This window comes from Mycteria americana, chromosome 2 (assembly GCF_035582795.1).
Source record: "Mycteria americana isolate JAX WOST 10 ecotype Jacksonville Zoo and Gardens chromosome 2, USCA_MyAme_1.0, whole genome shotgun sequence".
Classification (NCBI taxonomy): Eukaryota; Metazoa; Chordata; class Aves; order Ciconiiformes; family Ciconiidae; genus Mycteria; species Mycteria americana.
The window spans coordinates 140013153-140035868 of NC_134366.1; the positions used below are offsets into that span (position 1 = coordinate 140013153).

A 22716-nucleotide genomic window follows, 5' to 3' on the forward strand; every position below is an offset into this window, starting at 1 on the left:
CGTGAGTGCGTGAACCGCTGAGCTTGTAGGTAAACTAATTCATCATCTTTCCCACCAGTTTTGTGAAGCTCAGCCATTTTCCTAGTTTCACTGCAAATGCCCAAGTACAAAATGAATTATTTTTTTTGGCTAGAAGCACTTTTTTCTTTACTTTGGACCAATGTGAACTGTTTTTTTGAGGGGAGGAAGGATGAGAGAGGAGATTTTGGACTGTAAAATCAATTATTTGTACAGCCATAAGGATCTGTGGAAAACTAGGTCTTTCAGTCTCTCTAATGATGGGAAAGAGAAAGAATTAATATGAAGAAATACGTATAAAATTTAAAGTTTAACTTAAGAGTTCAGTGTTTTGGTTTTGCTTGATACCTCCATTTTAGTGTTTATTATCTCAAGTCCCGGATCCTTGAGAGAATGAATTACTTGGAAGCACTCTTACATTTAGCATATGTGAAGGATCTTGCTGGAATGAAGCATTAGTATTGGAACACGGACGGTCTGTAAGGGCTATGAAATGGAGGACACAAGTACATACGGAGCTTCGGGGGATGCAGGAACTCCTGTATCATGTGAGGATATTGCACATCTGATGCTTTGAAGAGAAGGTTGGTTGGTGACTCCTTCCTGTCTCAAAGAGTGGGATGTTCTGACTTGATGATCTGAGAAACCCAGTGTGACTACAAAAACCTGTATGTGAAATGAGTTTGGGAGACAAGAGAGGGACTCAGATGCTATGTTAAATGAGTTATAGGAAAGAATATAAACACCTTTTTCCCTGGAGATGTCTGACACTTTCCATCAGGGCATCAATGGCAATCATGTAAAAAAGGAAAGTGAAATAATTTTCTCAGGTAAACCGTTAGTGATCAAGCTAGGGTAAGTCTTCAGCTCTTTCTTGATGGGGTATTTAAAAAACCTTCCAAGGAAGAAAGCAGGATGTTGTTGCACCATGGATGTCTAGGAGTTTAATGAGTTTAATCTTAGCACTCTTAAACATAGCTCCACAACTTCCCCATGCTCAGCAGAGATCCAGATCTTTAAGGTACCGATCCGTGTTACAGGTAGCATAGCTAAGACAATAACTTTAGAACTGAACTTTAAATTGGACAGGAACTTGCCACAATCTGCACTGACCACGCATGCATGCCTACTTTTATACTCTTCCCATTACTTGACAAAACTATTCTTTTGTTCCTCTGGTTATCCTACCTCCGCCCAGAATAGACACAAGGTTGCCTACAATAGACTGAGAAGAGTGCTTCAGCACTAAAAACATGGGCCAAACTACATACAGATGAGTGCGTAAGTTATGTAGACATAACAGATGACAGGAGTTTGCTGCGGGAACGTGGTGCTGGAAGACAGTCCAAGTTTACAGAAGTGCTTAGACTAGCTCACCACCAGGGCTGGTCTCAAGAAGAAGAAGGAGGAAAAGTTTAAACTCTGAGCAGATAGAGGAAAATTGTACCATTTTGATGAAACTAAAGTGGTGACAGAGAGGAGTGCTCAGTTTGTTATCCCACTGTATTTCACAGTATATAAGCTTGGCTATTCCCCTGTAATTACTTATAAAACCCAACCTCCTTCATTTCCCTTTAAGTCTATTGTTGGAACATTTATTATGAGATCCTGGCTTCCTGAAATGAATCCTTGAAATGAAGGGGTGTAGGATGTCAAGTTTAGTTTCTACTTGCGCTATGTAGATCCAGGGGTTGTATGATGATTATGCAAACAAAAAACTATGAAACTTCATTTGTGCTGGGTGACTGCATAATGCCAGCCATGTGAAATTATTCAAGAGAAGTGGAAAAATTAGGTGGCAAACATAATTTTGGCAAAAGCACAGTTCTTCAGATGCAACATGTGCAAATCATTATTTTGTCTTGTAGAATGGTTAAGGAAACGTATTTTGAAATGGCAATTATATAATTAGTGTGTTAAGCAACTTTATTGAATGACAAGTGATTAAACACGTATCAACAAACAGACATAGCATTACTTTCCTTAGCGTGTGGAAAATGCCACAGAATAACTCTGGCAAGTACAGGGTGGGCAACAAAGTTGAGTGTATGCTTTGCTAATACTCTTCTTTGTCTGAAATGGAGGTGCCTACAAAATAGGCAACTGGGTTTTGACTGTTAGTTTTAATTCATAAGGTTTGAAAGGCTTTACCAGTCCTAGAAATTAAAATGAACATAGCTATTAAAATGAAAATGCTGCCCATCAGGGGTCAAGATGAAAAATCCAGATCCTTGTCAATCCCAACTGCAAGACAAGCTACTAGGGGGGGTCTCCTTCCACTTCATTTTTGCCTCCGTCTCTGTCACCAGCTTTTGTCTAGTAGGTGTATGTCTATCCATTTTTAACTGTTGAGTAGGAGAAGAACCTACCTCTGTTGTCTTCCCTCTGTTTTTTCCTGCCAGGGAAAAAGCTGTTAGATTTCTTGATACTGCAAGTGGGCTGAATCTCCTGCTGCAGTGTGACAAGGCAGAAAACTAACTGACGCTTTTAGCATTTCCAAACTTCTCCAATACCTTTCCCTTTTAAGCTTCTTCCCTTCCCTAACAGCCAGAGCAGCAAGAAAATTCAAGATTTTTACATTTCACCATTGGCCAGCTGAGCCTAAAGTAACAGCAAAACAAACCAAACCAGAAACAGATTGCAAGCTAAGGACAGCAAACAGCTGGCCTGTGGTCCATGGAAGGTTGGCTCATTGCATGTCGTTAATGCCTTTCTTTTCACTTCCACATGCTACACTGCACTGAAAGCCTGCTAAGGTATGTTAATGCAAGAAACTACTAAGGGTGCAGTTCCGAAGCAGCTAAACTTCTGTCGGTCAAGGCTGCTATGATCCTGCTCTTCCTCCCTCCTTCTGTGTGCGTTCCTGTTCTCTTCTTTATGCCAGATCATGCTACTGCACAGTGAGCAGGTTTAAGGGTGCTAAACAAGACAAACATTTCTACAAGCAAATCACTTTTCTGTACAGTTATTTTTTGCCTCATCCTCTTCAAGTGACATTTTACAAGATGGGTAAGCTGATCTAATAGCTTGCTGCTGTGGAAGGGGATAGCTCCCCCTCCTCTTCTCTTGGCTGGGCAGTCCTGATGTCTCCTTTGTTTCAGCTCTGGTACTCATCTAAGCCCCAGTGGGCCAGTTCAACTCACTTAGCTGGCTAAAAACTTGAGTTAGTTTCTGCCAGCTCAGTGGTTTAGGAAGCAGCCAGGATTGGAGATGAAGTCAATGGGAAGGAATAACCAAGGTAGCATCTCCCACCTTGAAGATATTCAAAAGCTGCCTGGACACAGTCCTGGGCAGCCTGCTCTAGGTGGCCCTGTTTGAGCAGGGGGGTTGGACCAGATGACCTCCAGAGGTCCTTTCCCACCTCAGCCAATCTGTGATTCTGTGGACCTCACTTCTCTTCTGAAATCTCACCTGTAGTTGTCACCAGGATATTTCACTTTTTTTGTTTCCAACAGAGGAGGAAACAGTCCCCAAAACATACATGGTCTTTGTCATCATTTACATGCCAAGCATGTAAGATACCCAGAGACTGCAACACTAGCATTTCATACCCTGCTCACATCACTGTGTAAACAAACATGCATACACAGAGCACTGAAAAATCCTATTCTGCATCTTCAGCAAGAGGCAGTCACATTGGGAAGCTAGTCAGGAAGCCCTGAATGAGAGCACTGAAAGGGTCTGGCAGGGAGATAGCTGTGCCTTGGTTTACATTCTGTTCCCATTTGGCAGTTAATTAGTAACTCACTTTTTGAAAATGAAAGATTACACATCCTGAACAAATACTAATGTTTGATCTCGGGCTCATCAAGGAAAACTTCAGCAGCTGCCAGGGAAAAGCAAATGTTCTGTCACGTACATCTAGACCGAGATAATGTGAAACAGAAGATGAAGAATACAGAGAGAATGTACCAATGCTTCCACACACAGTCCTGGAGAGCACAGCAGATGAGGAAAAAGTACCGAATAGCAGACAACAACCTAGTGAGCCTAACTAAAACCTGGTGGGATGGCTCCTGACTGCAACATCAACCTAAGACGTGCAACTTTCCCCACACGACAAGAGAAGAGCGAAGCGTGGTGCTATATATCAAAAGCAGTTTATATTTCTGTCCCACGTGAACTGTCTCTTTTGGAGCACCAGGCACTCAGCTGTGGCCATGCCTGACCCACCCTGAAGGTTACGGAGTCGTCAAGGAGAAGGGAGCAGCCAGCCAGATCACACCAGCAGGAGCAAGAGACCTAGCTGCATGAGATGTTTTTACAAGATCAGGTAGGAGTCCTGAGGCTGAAGGAGCTGTGAAAGAATCACCAAGCTTTGGGAAAACTGCTAGAAGATTTTCACTCAGTCAAACTAAAGTTTTCTCATTTTATTGAAGAAGCCACCCCAAAGAAATGAGAACTGCATTTACGGTAAATCAAGTAGAAATGAGCTGACAAGTGAAGCACATAACACCAGCCAAAAAAAGGAGTACATGTATTTTTTAAAGAAAATCCTAACATTTTCTCATTTTTTGGCTATGTCCAGGACACAAACACCCACTGTGAAGTAAATCTGAACATCTAGAAAATACTAATTTCACCTTAGAACAAAATTAATTTTAAGCAGGAATTAATGTAGTATCCAGTAAATAATCTTTTTTCTGATATGGAAAGGTATCTTAACAAAAAACCCAATCCCATTCATCCTTGTTGGTTACAGCATTGGACAAATTCTGATCCTCTGCATGCTCACTGACTGCACCATTAGTTTTTTGGGCTTTTGTTTTTCTTAGAGTCCTCCCTGCTGGACTCTTCTATCAAGTCTGTCTCATCAGTAGCTCTTCCACTTCTACAATTTCTGCCCCTGCTTATTCTCTTTCCAGCTATTTTTATACTTGAAAATAAAAGTGGTAATAGTGGTAGATTATATATAACATTACACAATTGTTATCTGTCCTAGAAAATAAAAGTATTCTATTTTATGCATTGTAAAGTGTAGAAGAGTTCTAAAAACATGGTCTAATATACAATAGAAATATAATGGATGGGATTAAGAAAGCACGGACTAAAATATAAGTGTAAGAGATTCATTGTCATCACTTTAACAGCCCATCTCATTGGGACTATTGGGTGAACTAAACAGCAGAAGTCAGTAATGAACAAATGGGCAGTATTGCTAGCTCCAAAAAACATGCATATGTTAGAAACCTCCAAAATCATCAAAAAGTATTAAAGTAATGAGACTTTAAGAAAAGGCACTGGTCTTTGATCTGTCTCCTGAAATTTAAGTAGAGAACTGGTCACCCCTCAATGAATATCAAGTTACTGGAGGTTAAAAATTCAGTTGTACAGGCAGAGTACTCCATGGCAAGCATTCAAAAATCTCAAAATGGGCCCAATCTGCTCTTCCTCATCACCACGACTGACTTGAAAATAATTTTATTAAAAAATGAATGTTCCTACTTTCAATGTGCCTGCTGTTCAGCAAGCCTTAAGAATGCACTCAAGATGTTTTTTCCAGGGTTTTCTTCACAGCTATGACAACCACAGGGGCATGATATCCCTGAAGCAGAGCTCTACAATCACTTAGAGCTGAAGCATTCAGAAAAACAGCAATTATTACAAAGCCACTAAAGATGGTAACATTGCAAGTTTCCAAAATATACATGCAAACATGGAAGTTGAGTTTGACACTGGCTTGTTCAAGACATAGCAGAAGTAGAAGTGTCACTTCTTAGACTGAAACTATGTCACAGGCCATCCTGTATGACACAGACTGTCAAATTTAACCTAGCTACCATTACAGTGAGTCCAATAATTTGTGTTAAGTGAAGTACATCTCTTAACAACTCGACGGTATTGACTAGAAGTCTTTAGGGGAAACAGAAATCTCTATTTTCTTCAATAGTTTGCTCCAATAGTATTATATCTTCTAACTAAAAGTTCTTGGTACATCTGTGCTTAAGAATTCAAAGAGTTCTTCATATAACCCAGTTCGCTAAAGCTGAAAGATATTTATTTGTATTGGTAACAAGCAATTCAGTGTTCAATACTTTGAGAAGCTAAGCAGGCAGAACTCTCTAAGACTTTCAGACTAAGCAGTAGAGAAGATGTCTTTATTCATTTTGGTGGGGTTTTTGAGCAATTCTCTAAGTCTTCCACTTAGCTCTGACTTCCTCTCTTTATCCCACTTCCGTGACCTTTAGATATTCACTGCCCCATTTCCCTGCACTTTCTTAGTTTTCTGGTCCATTCCACCTATTTTTGCTTATATAGCCTCCTATCTTTGAATTTTTCCCTTTTGTCTCCCACCCCTCATACCTTGAATTTTCTTAGTGACACAAATAGAACGACTACCTGGACTTCCTTTCTGTTTCTTTATATCACCCACATTAAATTTGTTCCTCAGCTTCACACTGTATGCCTAAAGTCCATTCTAAGTTCTGAGAATAGGCTGTCTCCAGTCCCACAGCAAGGTAAAAAATACCAGGATTCATTACCATTAAGGACAAACTCAGGTTTGCTTGAGAAAGCCACTAGAAAGTGGTGACCATTTTAACTAAAAGCTGCTTGTAGCTGAATTCTACAGAAAAAACCAAAGAATAGTGGCCATTAAGGAAAGAGACATTTATAGTTGTATTCAGATACTGGGAAACAGAAAATAGAAATAATTCAGGAAAAAATATTCTTAAAAACATTAAATTTCTACCAAAGAGGTTGGCATACCTGAATGCCAAACACAACAAAACATGTGGCAGGCAAGAGTGCAGTGGTACTTTAGGAATGCTTCCTTTTTTTACTGTTTGCCAAAAGAAAAATGAAAGACCAGCAATTGCTTCCACAATACTGCTTCATGATCAAATGAGATATGCCTTGTTAATCAGACATTTGAAATATACACTAATTAGTGTACCACTATGAAATGTTTATTTTAATCTGAAATTGCTCAAATGAAGTATGTGGGGAAAAAATTTAAACTCATTAAAACCACAAGCCAAACCAATCTAAAGAATGAAAACTCCCTACAGAGTATAGGAAAAGAGCAAATGACTTGAAAAACTGCTGTGTCAAGTCTTGGCATATTTGAAAAAACAAGATAATATACTTATGTAGGATTGTAACCACACTGGTATCTGCTGGGTAACAAATTTCCCACTGGATGTGAGTAGAGAGATATGTTACAAAAGACAAGTCCAATCTAAAAGGTAGACTATAGTGCTGGAGATGCCATTGGGAACCTGTTTTTTTTTTTTTTATTTCTGGTTCTTTTTTTGATCAAGGTATGTGGTCAGCTGTGGTTCTTCTGCCACAATATGGTGACAAATCTGGTATACAGCTTTTTTATTAGATATTCTCACACAACAGATTCCACCACTTTCCCACAAAGAAACTATTCCAGAGTCTCATTCAGACAGTTTTCTATTTAAAAACTTAGAGATTATAAAATCTATATTTTAGAATGAACATGAGAAAAATTATCTTCATAAACACAGACATAGACAGATCCTGAAGTCAAACTATGTCAGGCCTCATAGTTGACACAAATCAACATGCCTCCATTGAAATCACAGGCTTTCAAGTAACTAGTCCATCCTAACTACCATATAATACAAAATAAATGATTTAAAAGTAACAGATGACATAAGTTAAAGAAGAGTTTCTAGAATTTAAGTTTTATAGCATATGGCTATCTTGCACTTATTTCATTTGGAACTTTAAATTGTGGATAATTCAGCTTAACAAAGGTACAGAAGTTCTGTCTCCTATTTTTATAAGAAGAATAGCGGTATCAGATAAACTGCTGTGAGGGAAATTGTAGAAAACCAAGCAAAATCATACCAATCACACAGGAACAAGAAAGAAAAGGGAATTTTTTTTTTTAGTTAGTCCATTAAGAGCTCTAATTTTGTCGTTAATTAACTAATTCCAGGGCCTGACAAACACTTGATGTGCTTTCTGTTTGTTTGCTAATCATTCAGTTTTCTCTATTTAATTAGGTGATCACAAATAATGCTTCAATCCAGCCCTGCCACCCCCTTATCAAACACAAGCAGTCAGTAGCGTCTCTCTTCCCCAGAAAGTGGAATTCCTTTGGTATTTAGGAAGGGGATGAGGAGACATTTGTGAATCCTGTCCAGTATGTGGATCTATTTTGTGACCCACTGGTTGGCACTTGGCTTTTAGATGATTATTTTCTTTTCCTCTCAGCTCAGATGAAATCTTCGCAGATGTGGTTTCAGTATGCAACAACCACCCCATCATGCAATGACAAAACATTTTTCTTTCCTTTTTAAGAACCCTGTGGAAAATTGCATAACTAAAACCAATGATGAACATTTTTTAAACTTCAAATTGAAGCGAGGTTAGGAAATTCTAGCTACATAATGGCCTAAGCAAACCTAATTCTACCCATTTGTGCACATGCTATGATACAATCTTTATCTATGTGATTTTATGCTTTTTTTTTGTTTTCCTCCCAAAAGAATGTCCTGTTTGGAGCACTGAGTGAGTACACTTGGGATCAAACTAATGCTGCACATAATCTGGAATTTCCTAATTTCTAGGTGCTTGATTTTGCAGGCTCAATAACACTTCTTCATTTAGATGTCTTAAATATATAATTATTCAGATGGCTTAAATGTGCTTTTTGCTTACAAAGTCTTTTTTCTGTTTACATATCATACTCTAGCCTAAATAAATGCTAAGATGAAGGCCAAGCTGGCTGGTAGCCCAGAATGTAGTTGTTACCAAATTGACAGGGACCACCTTAAATTCATTGAAATGTCTAAATATTGTATTTGAGTTATGACTAAATTTTAAAAGGCGATCTTTACTGAAAGAAAAACGGAGCAACTTTAGAACAGCATAAACAAGTTGCTGGATGAAATGAGAATTGAATGGATTACGTCTGTCGAAGTATGTTCTGACTTACCACAGCTCTCCATTACTGTAAAACACCAAACACTTAAGGACAGGAAGTATCCTCATGTTACCATGTAAGTAACTAATGGGCTTAAGTATGTTAACAACTAACTTAGAAACTTCCAATAAAAAAAACCACCAACGAAAAATATGGCTAAGAGTGCCTGAACCTTTTCCCCAAATGTAACTAATTCTGATAATTCTTAAGGTGAATTTTCCTTTTTCCTCAGGGAATCTTACATAGAGTCCAATAAAATGTATGGTAAATGTGAACACGGTACAATTTAAAGATGGCCTGCAAAGGCAAATAAAAATGGTACTTTTTCCAATCTACTGAAGATCTGCAAGGTGCAAGGTTTGGTTTAAAATTTTCTTCTACTTGTTTCCTTTTTGCTTTTAAAACTTTTGGAGTATCAAAGTCTTGTCTTGCTTTTATACATAAGAGTGTTGGAGGACACGAAGACTAAAATGGAAGTCCCCCTCAGTTCCCATCTGAAGCATCAGGGTGATGAGTGATTAACATTGAGATCTTTTTTTTCTCCTGGCTTTTCGCCAGAAGCTTGAATTAAATGTTTTAAGAACAGCCAAACAAAATGGGAGTTTTACACAGTCTGATTAAAAATCCCTTTCCCCTCTCAAATGACAGTTTCTTGTGACAGATGATGGCTAGAGATGATGGCTTCATCTCTCAGCTTTTCCAGCTACCCATAATCTTCTAGTAAAAATAGGATAGACAAGACGTGATACATACATAAAATTAAACAAAAACTTTGCAGAAACCTTACGTCTGACTTTAAAACCAAAGCAGGCTCTTCAGGCTTTCCTAATATGTCTTAAAAATATATAAAAGGCAACATAGTTTTGTCTCCTTTTTGGGTCACTCTTTAGATCTAATCAGGATTTTACTATGGCAAGATAGGCAAAACCCAGTGACAAGAACATGCCATACGAAAATCACAAGATGTGTTGAAATTTAAAATTTACTGAAGCTGACATTCTGGCCTTACTAGATATTAATAAAATTACAAGAGTGTGGGGTGAAGGTATTATACCTGGTCATGGCTGGCTTCAATGGAGCTTCCGATACCTTGGAAAGTCATCTGCACAGGAGACAGTGTCAAACAGGTCATACACTCTTTGCCATTTTGTCTATCACTGTAGTGTACCTATAACAGAATAACATACGTAATCTGCTAAACACCAGGTTTGTACAAGGGAGTCATGCTAAAATACTGTCCCTTTTCAACAAGTTTGTAAGAAGAATTCCAAACATTTACATTGAATTCATCTTTAATATAAAACAAGGAGTGGGTCAAATATTCTAGGTAGTCACATACTGAACTGGGGCCAAATTTTCTGTGATATGTCTGTTGGACAGCTGTGTTCTTCAGTTTCTGAGACCTTTGAGACTGAATTCAAGATGTTGGATCTATACAATTATAAGAATCTAGTTTCAAGTTATAGTTTCCAGCCTAGATGTCATTTTTAACAGTGTTTTGTAGCTTAGTTATAAAACATCCATGTAAATCATTCTACCTCCAAAACCTTGGCAATAATAGTTTTAATTTTTTCAATTGTAATGCCATTTCTACTAAAATCCGCTAACTTTTGTGACATGGCTACATAATGCTGTATAATTGAATTTGATTTTGTAATTAAATCAAAATGACAGATAAAATGGAGAAGATTTCACATTCTTCTTGAGATGTCTAGGCTACCCTTTTCTAAGAGTAACTCATTCCCTATTGATGTCAAGAAGTGCATGTTGAACCTGAATGTTGCATGAAATACAGAGGAAGATAGTGCTTCTACTTGAATTACTCTCGTTGTCTTCAAGTTCCCTTCAGATAGTTCTTAAATCCCCTAAAGAAAGGATGGATTTTAATACGTTGAGACAAAATTAAGTTAAATGTTGCCAGTGTTCCATTATTAAGAACAGGTTGCCACTCATGCTGAATTGTTCAAATATTACAGTTCTCTGTGTAGCTCCTGGCTTCTAGACAGGCAGATCAAGCACTTTGTTCTACAGGAGAGGTGGAATTTGGTTTATGGTGGTAATTTACATTGGCTATGTGACCCCTGTCAGAAATGGAAAGAGAGATCAGCTCTGCTGGAGACAGACCTTTTATGTTAGTATCTATTTACAGCGGTATAGCTCTCAGGCAAAAGTTACATGATAAAGCCTCACCTTGACATTTAGGCTACAAAATTAAACTTTGTTATTTCTGGAGACAACTAGGAACCATATTAGAGTTATTTCTGTGGAAATGATTTAGTGACGTATATGACACTTAACTGTATACCGTGCATATTAAATACCCCGTGCCTAACTCCTCTTTGCCACAGGTGCAAATTAGGAATGCTTCAGCTGAAGCAAAACCAGTGCAAAATTGGCTGAGTGAGAGGAAAACCAAGTCGGTGCTATATTTCAGAATTACTTTACTGACAACACATCAAAACAGTTTTGCTGGGGCCAAAAGTAAGATACAGAACGCAAAATTCTTGTACTGTGTATAGAAATATTGGTTTCACTCAGCCCTTCTTAAAGCTTTCTGGATTATCCCTGCCTCTCTTCCTCTCTCAACCCCCACAATATGTGCCTACTAAATTGCTTGTGGCTGGCTGCCAGAAAAGCCATACTACTTACTTAGAAACCACAAGAGGCCCCTTCACATATACAATGGTTTAACTTTGATTAATCGAAAGAGGTATGAAGGTATGAAATTTGGCTTGCAAATATAAACTGAAGTTCTTTAAATGTCAGGGACTACTGTTATGACAAGGACTTATCAAGCTTCCACAACTGTGGAATCTGGTTGCAAGCTAGATATTCTGCTGAATACGTGTTGTGGGAACGTGATGTGGAGAACTGGGGCAGAAAAGCTCAAAGGGAAGATTGGGTACTGCAAATATGACATAGCAAAAGGGACAAAATCCGGTGACTGAGAAAAGTACGTGTCTTAGAGCATATATGGAGAAATGGAAAAATGGCACTTTCTGAACTGCATAGCATGTTTGTAGGCTTATTTTTTATGAGAATAATATGAACAAGGTTACACTTCACTAATGTCTACTGGAATAAAGCAAGGTTAACAAGCTGAAAGAACAGGAGATATCCAGAGGAAACATTATGATTAGTATTATATGACACTATTATCTGCAATAGCAGCTTTGATCCACACCCCCTTTAAAGTCTCACATTGAAATTGCAATAAATTCAGAATTTTGGTGTTGTTCTAGGCTTAACTTTCCCGAAGGAATTTCATGATTCACTTTTGGCCACATCTGAATGTATCAAGGCCATTACGTTGTAATTTCTTAGACAACAGTCCTCTAATTATCTCTTGCCTTGTTGAAGCTCTTCAGTTGAACCAAAACAAACACTTCCTGTGTTAATGATATGAATAGTGATATAAAAACCAGAAGACTGGACTTTGAATGGGGGACAGAATAAAACCTTGTCCTTTCATCAAATCTCTCTAGTCTACAGATTTGTGCAGTCAGCAGAAACATTCAGATTTCTTCTACATTTGGCATGCGTATGTGCAATTTCCCAGTAATCCTGTTTTGTTATTTATTAGTCCAGCTGCTACATTCTCAGACTCTCTATTTTATTGCTTTCTTCTTCAAATTTGATCTATGATCCAAAGTTTGGGGGTTTTTGTTGACTACCCAAGAGTGGTAGGTATTCACCTATTTGAGCACAATGTCCAAAAGAGGCACTCGGAAAGAAATGGTAGTAGTTGAATAGTTATCAAATAGTCTGAACAGCAGCAGCTGCTTCTACGTTTTCGGCCAGCAGTATGTTGCAAATATTTCAGTTTCTATGTCCATGCTATTATGACTAAGCATGGGAGAAACCTGGACTTCTATAAAACTGGTTTAAGAATATCATTATCATCTAAGGCAGGGGAGCATAAAGGCACGGCAAATACTTGAGTCAGTATCTGTGATCAAGGAGTGGTGACCGAAGGCTGGCCAAGTGCTCCAATGGTGATTACGTGGCCATTATTGAGATTCACGACGACAATAATACTTTTCTAAGTTCCTCAGTGCCTTAAGAGTCAAGAGTGCTTAACTTCAGCTCATCTGGGCAATAACTCTGTTAAGCAGGTAAGGACACTTTGTGGAGAGATGTTAAATGACTCATCCAAATTCACTCGGCACTGGCAGGAGTGAATGGCAGTGCTGGGACTATAACCCATCATTAAGGCCTCTGGCCTAACCACAATTGGTCATTTTCCCTTTCCACATATTATGGAGGTAAAAATAAAAAGAGTTATGAAAATAATTAGTATCTATGTCCAGGATCTAATTTTCAGGCTTCAATTTTTTGTAATTAAGGGACACTCACAAATTAGCTCAGTGCATTTTAAGGATTAAACAGCAATGAAATTTAACTAATTAAAACTCAGAATGTTTTATTTGGATAACATATAAGCAGAGATTTTCTAGAACAGCATTAGGATCTGATTAGAAAATAATGGCCAGCATACAGACGTCTGTAGTAAGGGTTGTGCAAGTTTCTGAGTAAAATGTAAGACTCCAGCCTCAGACTACTATGAGTGATTTACACGTAATTCTCCTCCAAGGTATGTCTACACAGTACAAAGCAGTGCCACAACAACAAGGTCCTGGCAATAACTCTAAATGAACCTGCTCATTTATTGGAAAAAGCATACAGCGCTGCTAGCTGTTCTCCTGGATAACTACATACATGAAGTAGCTGAGGATAAATCACGTATAACCAGCTCAGGAATCCCAAACACAGCACGCCATTGTGCTGTGTGGGCAGGGCATGAAACCTCTGTGTGTAAAACACAAAGTGCATCCCGGGCATCAAAATAATGAAATAAATTCTAGAAGTAATTTTTTCCACAAGCGCATGCCATGGATTTACTCATACATACATGGTTTCATGTTCAATATTCTCAGGAGATGCAACTGTATATCCTTTTCAGAGATTACTTCAGTCAGTAACAAGCTGCATGGTATGAGTATGTATGGAGGGGTACTACTAAGTGGCGTATGTATATAGAAATGTATGCAAAGGTCTGAAACCATTTGACAACTATGCTGAAATTTGGCCCTTGTTTTTAATATTTTAAATTACTGAAGAGATGCAAATGTTTTGATGGACATTTATAGCTTCACATAAAGGAAGATACAAGATGAATGTTTACAATGTTACAACTGCATGTGGAATGGCATAGCCAAAATTCTCAACCTTGTATGTTATTTTATAAAGGAAAAACTAAATTACACTGCATAAAACTGCCTAAGAAATTACATTTAAGGTTACTTAGATCATAATGCTGCTCCAAAAGCAGGAAATTTCCCATTTCCTTCATATTTATATAAAGATGTCTCTTGAATCTAGCTTTACTATAATACACTTCCCTATGTGCAACTGTTCTGATAGAAACTGTAAACATATTGCAGGATTGGTCTTGCAATAAGCTACTTTAGCACACTGGATCAATATGCAATTTCAGATACTGGCCATAGTTAATCTGCATAAATTATTCTGTAAATACAATGTCCTAACTTCAAGCAAGGGGTAGTCTGCCGGTCTTCAGTGGGCACTTGCATTTGAGCATCTGTCCTTTTGGATGCATAAGGGCTATGGTTTACTGATTCACAACTGAGGAAGGTGACAGACCTGTTATATTACTACATAGCAGTTAAGTTTAACTATAATATACTAAACTACTGTTAGAAACAACCTAACTGTGCATTAACAAGAGACTGAGGGGAGCAAAAATAAAGGCTACTATTTTCACACACTGCTGCTTAGATGTTCACAGTTTGAAGCACAACTTCTGTCTGGCCAAACACTTTCTTTCTTGAACATTTATTAACTTAAAAAAATAATATGAATTACCAAAAGAAAGAAGTCATCTGTGACATTGGAGTTCATGTTTCCAAACAAAAACTACTCTGAGTCAAAGCATCAGCAGGAGTCTTAGAATGCTAGACAGAAATAAACTAGGTAATAAAATGCCATTATGTTCAGCAATGCACAAATCTTCTGGATTGACAAGCCCAGACTATTTTGTTAGAACAAAGGATGGTATCCCTTTAAATCTGCCCCTTAAAGGGAAAGCACCTAATTTAGTCCTGAATTTACAGAGTAATTTCCAAGATTTTACATAGGTTGCTCTGGATTTACAGCAACAAGGAAACCAGAATGAGCTCAAAAATCAGATGTTAAAATAGTAATTTTGACTTGGACAAGTGTCTCATGAAACAGTTTTCTTCCTTTAGCTTCCTGCTGAAATGCTTGTCTTTTCCATATTCATCTTTTATCTTCCTCTTTCTGTTGTTCATCTACTGTTAGTCATGTCATCTACTAAAAAAAAATTAAACAATCCTGTTTGTTTAGCTCAAACTCTGTTTCATGCATATTCATTGGTGAAGAAAAACTCCTGGGGCAAAAATAAATACACTTGCTCATTTCAACCATTTTCTCAAAGCCAGTATTAGGAGTATTCACAGTATAGTATTCTAGTACTTGAAAGTGTGAATCCTTGTATTATCTATAGAGCTTTCCTAACAAATAAAAGATTAGTCTCTTCAGACAGGGAGCAGCATGAGAGAGATTCCGAATACCACTTTGCATTCTTACTACCTGCTTTACAATTCCATATATTTTATTTGTGAGAATAGAACAGGAGTAGAGTAAAAACAAAAAAATAAAATTGGGGGGAAAATCCCGTTGTATGAACAAAGTCTTTTATGAAAAATTGAAGCATAAATACAAAAAACAAGACTGAGATTTAAAAAATTGTCCCAGATGAAAAAATAAGACATACAATGAAAAAAATTTAAAAAAATCAGAAAAAAGCGTTGAATCAAACTGTTTCCTGCAATGTTGGAGTTCCTTGATGTAGTGCGATTACTAAATATAGTATTTTACTAATCTCAGCAGGGAGCTGGCTAACTGCATGCCCGTCAGATGTTTTTAATGGTCACCCCCTGTGGAACAAATCTAAGGAGTGCATGAAAAACACCCACATTTAAAAAAGCCCCCTTGCTAGATCATTAAGGAAAGATAAAGGCCTGTACATTCGGATGTGATATATAACACAATCATTGTGTCAAGAAAACATATGTTTGATTAGCACGCCTCAGGTTCATTAATCGCTGTGTCTGCTTCACAGCAGTGGGCAAAGTTTCCACCGTAGCTACTGCATGGAAGGGTAAAGACACTCGGTAGCTTAAAGACTGACAGTTCAGCAGTAAATCTTGAGCTATTCCAACATGCTCCTCTCTTACAGAGTTTGAATAGCAGCTGTATCGCCTTAAATCTTCATTAAAATACAGTCCTAGGGTTTAGACTAAGAAATAAGCCATTACTGTACCGTAAGTAGGTAACAACAAGCAGAATAAAGGCATTGTCATAGGTTACTGCGGTAGTATTTTACGTTCCTGACTGTAGTAAGGCAGACACTTGACATCTATAAAAACATGTGAAGTACAAATAAGAGTAAAAAAACTTACTTGATACAGTTCCCAAAGAGAATATATAAAATATCTGCTAAATGCAAAACGAGTTTATCATCTGAGCCAAAGCAGCTTGTATGTCCTTTTTTTCATGCTATTTAGATATCCTCTGAATTCAGAGCTCCTGTTTCAGTGATGCAGGAGATCTGGAAAGTTTGGCCACATATTATGCTCAGTCAAGCAAGGGAGGCCCAGCTCCATCCTACCTCTGGATGTGATGTTCGCTTCTAATTAAGAGAAAATTAGCTAACACCGCTGCTGTCACAGCAGAGTACAGGATAATCCGTACAGTAAGGTGCTTACTGTTTACCTTCCATCTGTTAAACTGTAACCCACGTATGTATTTATAAAGACAGTGTTCCTCTGGAGCACATAGAATCATAGAATCATATAATTGTTTAGGTTGGAAAAGACCTTTAAGATCATCATGTCCTACCGTTAACCTAGCACTGCCAAGTCCACCACTAAACCATGTCCCTAAGCACCACATCTACACGTCTTTTAAATACCTCCAGGGATGGTGACTCAACCACTTCCCTGGGCAGCCTGTTCCAATGCTTGACAACCCTTTTGGTGAAGAAATTTTTCCTAATATCCAACCTAAACCTTCCCTGGTGCAACTTGAAGCCATTTCCTCTCGTCCTATGGCTTGTTACTTGGGAGAAGAGACTGACACCACCTCGCTACAACCTCCTTTCTCCTTTCCTCCCCTCAAGCAGATCAACACTCCCACCCAACTTGGTGTCATCTGCAAACTTACTGAGGGTGCACTCGATCCCCTCGTCCAGATCATTGATAAAGATATTAAACAGAACTGGCCCCAATATTGAGCCCTGGGGAACACCACGTGTGACTGGCCACCAACTGGATTTGACTCCATTCACCACCACTCTTTGGGCCCAGCCATCCAGACAGTTCTTTACCCCGTAAAGAGTATGCTCGTCCAAGCCATGAGCAGCCAGCTTCTCCAGGAGAATGCTGTGGGAAACCATGTCAAAGGCTTTACTAAAGTCTAGGTAGACAACATCTACAGCCTTTCCCTCATCCACTGAGTGGGTCACCTTGTCATAGAAGGAGATTAGGTTGGTCAAGCAGGACCTGCCTTTCCTGAACCCATGCTGGCTGGGCCTGATCACCTGGTTGTCCTGTACATGCCATGCGATGGCACTCAAGATGATCTGCTCCATAACCTTCCCCGGCACCGATCCAGTTCCCTGCGTCGTCCTTCTGGCCCTTGTAGATGGGCATCACATTTGCTAACTTCTAGTCAACTGGGACCTCCCCGGTTAGCCAGGACTGCTGGTAAATGATGGAAAGTGGCTTGGTGAGCACTTCCACCAGCTCCCTCAGTAGCTTTGGTGGATCCCATCTGGCCCCATAGACTTGTGTGTGTCTAAGTGATGTAGCAGGTCGCTAACCATTTCTCCTTGGATTATGGGGGCTTCATTCTGCTCCCCGTCCCTGTCTTCCAGCTCAGGGGGCTGGGTACCCAGAGAACAACTGGTTTTACTATTAAAGACTGAGGCAAAGAAGGCATTAAGTACCTCAGCCTTTTCCTCATCCTATGTCCTATTGTCCTCATCCTATTGTCGCTATGTTTCCCCCCGCATCCAATAAGGGATGGAGATTCTCCTTAGCCCTCCTTTTGCTGCTAATGTATTTATAGAAACATTTTTCATTGTCTTTTATGGCGGAAGCCAGATTAAGTTCTAGGTGGGCTTTGGTCCTTCTAATTTTCTCCCTGCATAACCTCATGACATCTTTGTAGTCCTCCTGAGTTGCCTGCCCCTTCTTCCAAAGGTCATAAATTCTCCTGTTTCTTCCTGAGTTCCAGCCAAAGCTCCCTGTTCAGCCAGGCCAGTCTTCTTCCCTGCCGGCTCGTCTTTTGGTACATGGGGAGGGCCTGCTCCTGCGCCTTTAAGATTTCCTTCTTGAGAAGAATGTCCAGCCTTCCCGGACTCCTTTGCCCGTCAGGACTGCCTCCCAAGGGACTCTGCCAACCAGGCTCCTACATGGGCCAAAGTCTGCCCTCCGGAAGTCCAAGGTAGCAGTTCTGCTGACCCCCCTCCTTACTTCTCCAAGAATCGAAAACTCTTTATCATTTCATGATCGCTATGCCCAAGATGGCCTCCAACAGTCACATCACCCACAAGTCCTTCTCTGTTCACAAACAACAGGTCCAGTGGGGTGAGCAACCATGCAAACAAACATGCAAAGCGAGCAACCATATTTTCAATGGCGGCATTCAAGGGTGCAAAGAGACCCGCTTGTCTGATAGGGAAGCTGAAATCAGGAGATGGGACACGGCTTTCTATAAAAAAATCACACTTATGTTGAAGAGTACCTTGCTACCCTGTTCACTTCCTCTATTCTATAACTAAGATATGTATTATATTGTTGACATAGTAGAGAGTAGTTTAACTACAGTGATCTAAAACACTGAATACAATCTTGCCACCCAAGAATGAATAAGAAAAACATGATTAAAAAATAATAAATTAATTATTCAGAAACTAAAACACTGCAAAGCACTACAAAGTAATGTAAGTTATACCTGACACTGGTTTTGCAGAAACAGCTTGTCTGCCTCTGGTCCATTCACCCATAATTATTCAGGTAACTACTGTATTTTCAGGGAGAGGAATTGAAATTCATTTTATAATTCACAGTCAAGGGAAATATGAAAAACTGGCAACCCTGGGATCTATTTTCATCACATGGCCTAAAAAAAAGGAGGAAGGTGAGGGAGTTTGTATTCTGCTAATAAAATACACAAAGGATGAGCATGGTATGGAGCATTTGTGGAGGAGCCTGTGTCTCAGGTATCATCCCGAACAACTGACTGAAGTCAGAGACGAACTTGGTTAGTTTGGAGAGAGAAAGTAGTTTGGGTTTAAAATCACTTTTTAGCAAAAGCATCAATGGAAATATGCTTTCATGTACACTCTTTTTCATTATGAAGGCTGTCACTGGGGTGAAGAGTGAAGCAAGCATTAACTGTTCTCTGTTTACAAACTGCATGTGAAAGCCCCAAACACCACATTAACGAAGAGGGAACAGGATCACTGTGAAACTGCAAGTACAAAACCAGCTGCCTGAGTTTGCTGAGAAGTCTGATGCTGATACAGACACTGGTTTTGTGCACTAACCTAGATATAGGGCAGTATGTGGAAAGAACCAGCCTTCTTTAATTAAAACAAGAAACAATCATTTCACTTCTGAAAGTTATCCTGCTTCATCATGCTCGCAGTTCTGAACAAGACTGAAGGAGACGACAGCCAAAAAAACCTCTGAAAGCCTCGGCTTCAGGTCACAGTGAGAGGAATAAACCGTAACTCGTCTCTTTTCTCCTTCTTCACCTTTTCTTGTTGCTCTCTTTTTAAAGATTTTTTGCTTGAGAGCTGAGTTCCCTTGTTATAATTAAAGCTAAACCCCAGTCTGCTATGAATTCACCGTTGCACCTTCACATTTTTGCCAGCTGAAACTTCCAGTCTTTCAAAGTTTTGGCTGTATTCCAAGCCAAGGTCCATAGCTAAGTTATCAAGTCACGTTAGGATTTACTTAGAAAGGTTTTGGCAGAGAACGCAGCCCAGTGCGTTTAGTGCTGGCTGCAGTATTTTGAGAGATCCTGACAGCTTTTAAACTTTCTCATACGTAAACCCCCTACATTCTAAAATCGGTTATGAAAATATAATTCAAATTTTTTCCATGAACCTAGTTACATGCAGGGATATGTGGGAGGATTTTAATTGTTATTTGCAAGATGCCGAGGAGAAAAGATAAAATGTTACCAAGGTGACATCCACACCACACCTGGGGACCCACGCAACGCCATTAGCCAGTTATTCTCCATTTACCTTCTTTCCTTTTAGAAACTGAAACAAAAAAGAAGCACCTGGCTGTTTCTGGAGGCAAGAAGAGCAAAACTTCAGCAGCACTTGAATAAAGGGCTTTCTTCCTTGTAAGAGGGAGAGAGGTAACGATGGCCAGAATAGAAAAAAGGCAGTTTAGACAGTTTTCTGGCCAGAAGCCAGGTAGTTGGAGACCTCATGTCAGAAAATTTACTGCCCCTTGTAGCTAGATTTGCATTTGTTTTCCTAATTCTGCATGCTCTTAAATTAATTCAGAAATATTCTTCCTGCAGCAAATATTACCTCCTGCAGTATGCTCTGTGAAAGAATATGCTAGGTTTCCAAACTTACATATCTTTCCTTATATAAACTGATATGAGAATGATTTTTATGGTTATTTTGTTGTAGAATGACTACCATTATTTTGACCTCCTTTGAGGTCAAAAATAGGGTAATATGGACTAGATGGTCTATAGTCAGCAGAAACATTTCTGAAATAAATGTAAACTAATAAAACCACTAATTGTAGATCTACTCTGGGTCACTGCCATCAACTGTGGTACTGCCTACCTTCTCTCTGAAGTTAGTTGATTAGAAAACCTTACAAAACAGAACGCAATGAAGTCCAGGTGCTTTGATTTTTACATGAAGCTCTCTCGAGAACAATTCTTGCTATCAGCTTGTCCTGTTTTATCTCCCCCTCTATTTCACATTCCCAACATGTTTTCTTACTTTTGGCTAGTCATGTATAAATTAGGGTTTGGAGACCTAGAAACCCTTACCTACATAACATAGCTATTTTATTTCAAGTTGATTTTCAGTGTAGTAGGGCACTTGCAAGTTTCTGAGAGACAGGCAAGGACTCTCAGTTAACAGGTTGCCTGGTGTTGTGCAAATCACAGATGCCACTAAAATTACCAATAAAATCCTGACTAACTGGCTGCCTTGCTTGGAGGAAACTTCTTTCCCCGTTAATCTGTATTACCTTTACAACAAAAATAGCAGCTGTCTTGAATAAACGAGGAAGTTTTGTAGCAAATAACCTGATAAAAAAGTATAAGTTTTCTTCAGAGCACAAAGACAGTAAGTTCACATGGATGAAAGGAGTTCTCCTATTTCATGACTTCTGCCCAGTGGTACACAACTGTAAAGATGCCAGTGAAGTGCAGAAATCTGTACTGGTTTTGGCTGGGATGGAGCTAATTTTCTTCATAGCAGCTTGTATGGTGCTATGTTTTGGATTTTTGATCAAAACAGCATTGTTAGCAGTGCTCACACAGCATCAAGGTCTTTTCTGCTTCTCACACTGCCCCGCCAGCGAGTAGGCTGGGGGTGGGCAAGAAGTTGGGAGGGGACACGGCTGGGACAGCTGACCCCAACTGACCAAAGGGCTATTCCATACCATATGCCGTCATGCTCAGCATATAAAGCTGGGGGAAGATGGAGGAAGGGGGGGGGGGGGGGGGAAGGGGGTGGAGTTACGGCGTTTGCCTTCCCAAGTAACCGTTAGGCGTGATGGAGCCCTGAACACCTGCCTGTCGATGGGAAGGAGTGAATGAATTCCTTATTTTGCTTTGCTTGCATGCACAGCTTTTGCTTTACCTATTCAACTGTCTTTATCTCAACCTACGAGTTTTCTCCCTTTTACCCTTTTGACTCTCTCCCCCATCCCACTGGGTAGGGTGAGCAAGCGGCTGGGTGGGGCTGAGCTGCCTGCCAGGGATAACCCGTAACAGTCCTTTCTGGCACCTGATGTGGGATATGAGGGGTTCAAGATAACGACAGATTTGATCAGAGTATGCTAGACCAAATTTATGGCTGTTTAGCTACTAATTGGCAGGCTCCTGTGCTTGCCATGGGGCTTGCTTGCTTTGCTGTATATTAGAGTCTAGTACTTGTTAGGGGCTGCTTTTTGCTTCTGCTGTTTCCTGTACTCGTTATCATCCTATTCTGCTCTGCCTGGGAACATACTGATAACAGCAATGGGCTGGCAGATGGCCAGGGCATTGCTGCTTGCTCCTGTGGCTGCTGTACTGGGCAGGCTGGAACTCAAAGTCCAGGGGACTGTGACCGTAGGTAAGTCCACGCTGGAGCAGGCACATCCAGAAGCATATGTGGCCATGGAGTAGTCCAAGCCAGAGCAGGTACACCCCTGAAGGAACTGTGGCCCATGGATAAGGTCACAATGGACCAGGTACACCCCTAAGGGACAGTGGCCTGTGGATAAGCCCATGCTGGAGAAGGGGCAAGGGGAGGAGTTCATTGTAATGTTAAACCCTATGGCCTAGTCCAAAGGGACAAGGAGACGAGACTGTAATAGATATACCTCTTAATTGTTGTAACCCATGATTTGAGTTGCGTTTTATAGGAATTACTCTAAGCAGGAACCACCTAAACCAACGGAGGACAAGCCTCACAAGAAGTAATGAAAGTGCAG

The 22716-nt window shown here is 39.6% G+C and overlaps 1 protein-coding gene across 5 annotated transcripts in view; it reads right to left on the reverse strand.

Moving 5' to 3' along the window:
* Positions 1 to 22716, reverse strand: part of STAU2 (staufen double-stranded RNA binding protein 2) — a 175402-nt gene that overhangs the window by 52369 nt on the left and 100317 nt on the right. For 4 of the 5 annotated variants that reach the window (XM_075494819.1, XM_075494815.1, XM_075494816.1 and 1 more), the window contains one exon: positions 9975 to 10088. The exons of the other annotated variant lie outside the window; for it this stretch is intronic. In XM_075494819.1, the coding sequence (XP_075350934.1) occupies positions 9975 to 10088 (114 nt within the window). The remainder of the gene's footprint in view (positions 1 to 9974; positions 10089 to 22716) is intronic. 5 annotated transcript variants of the gene reach the window in all.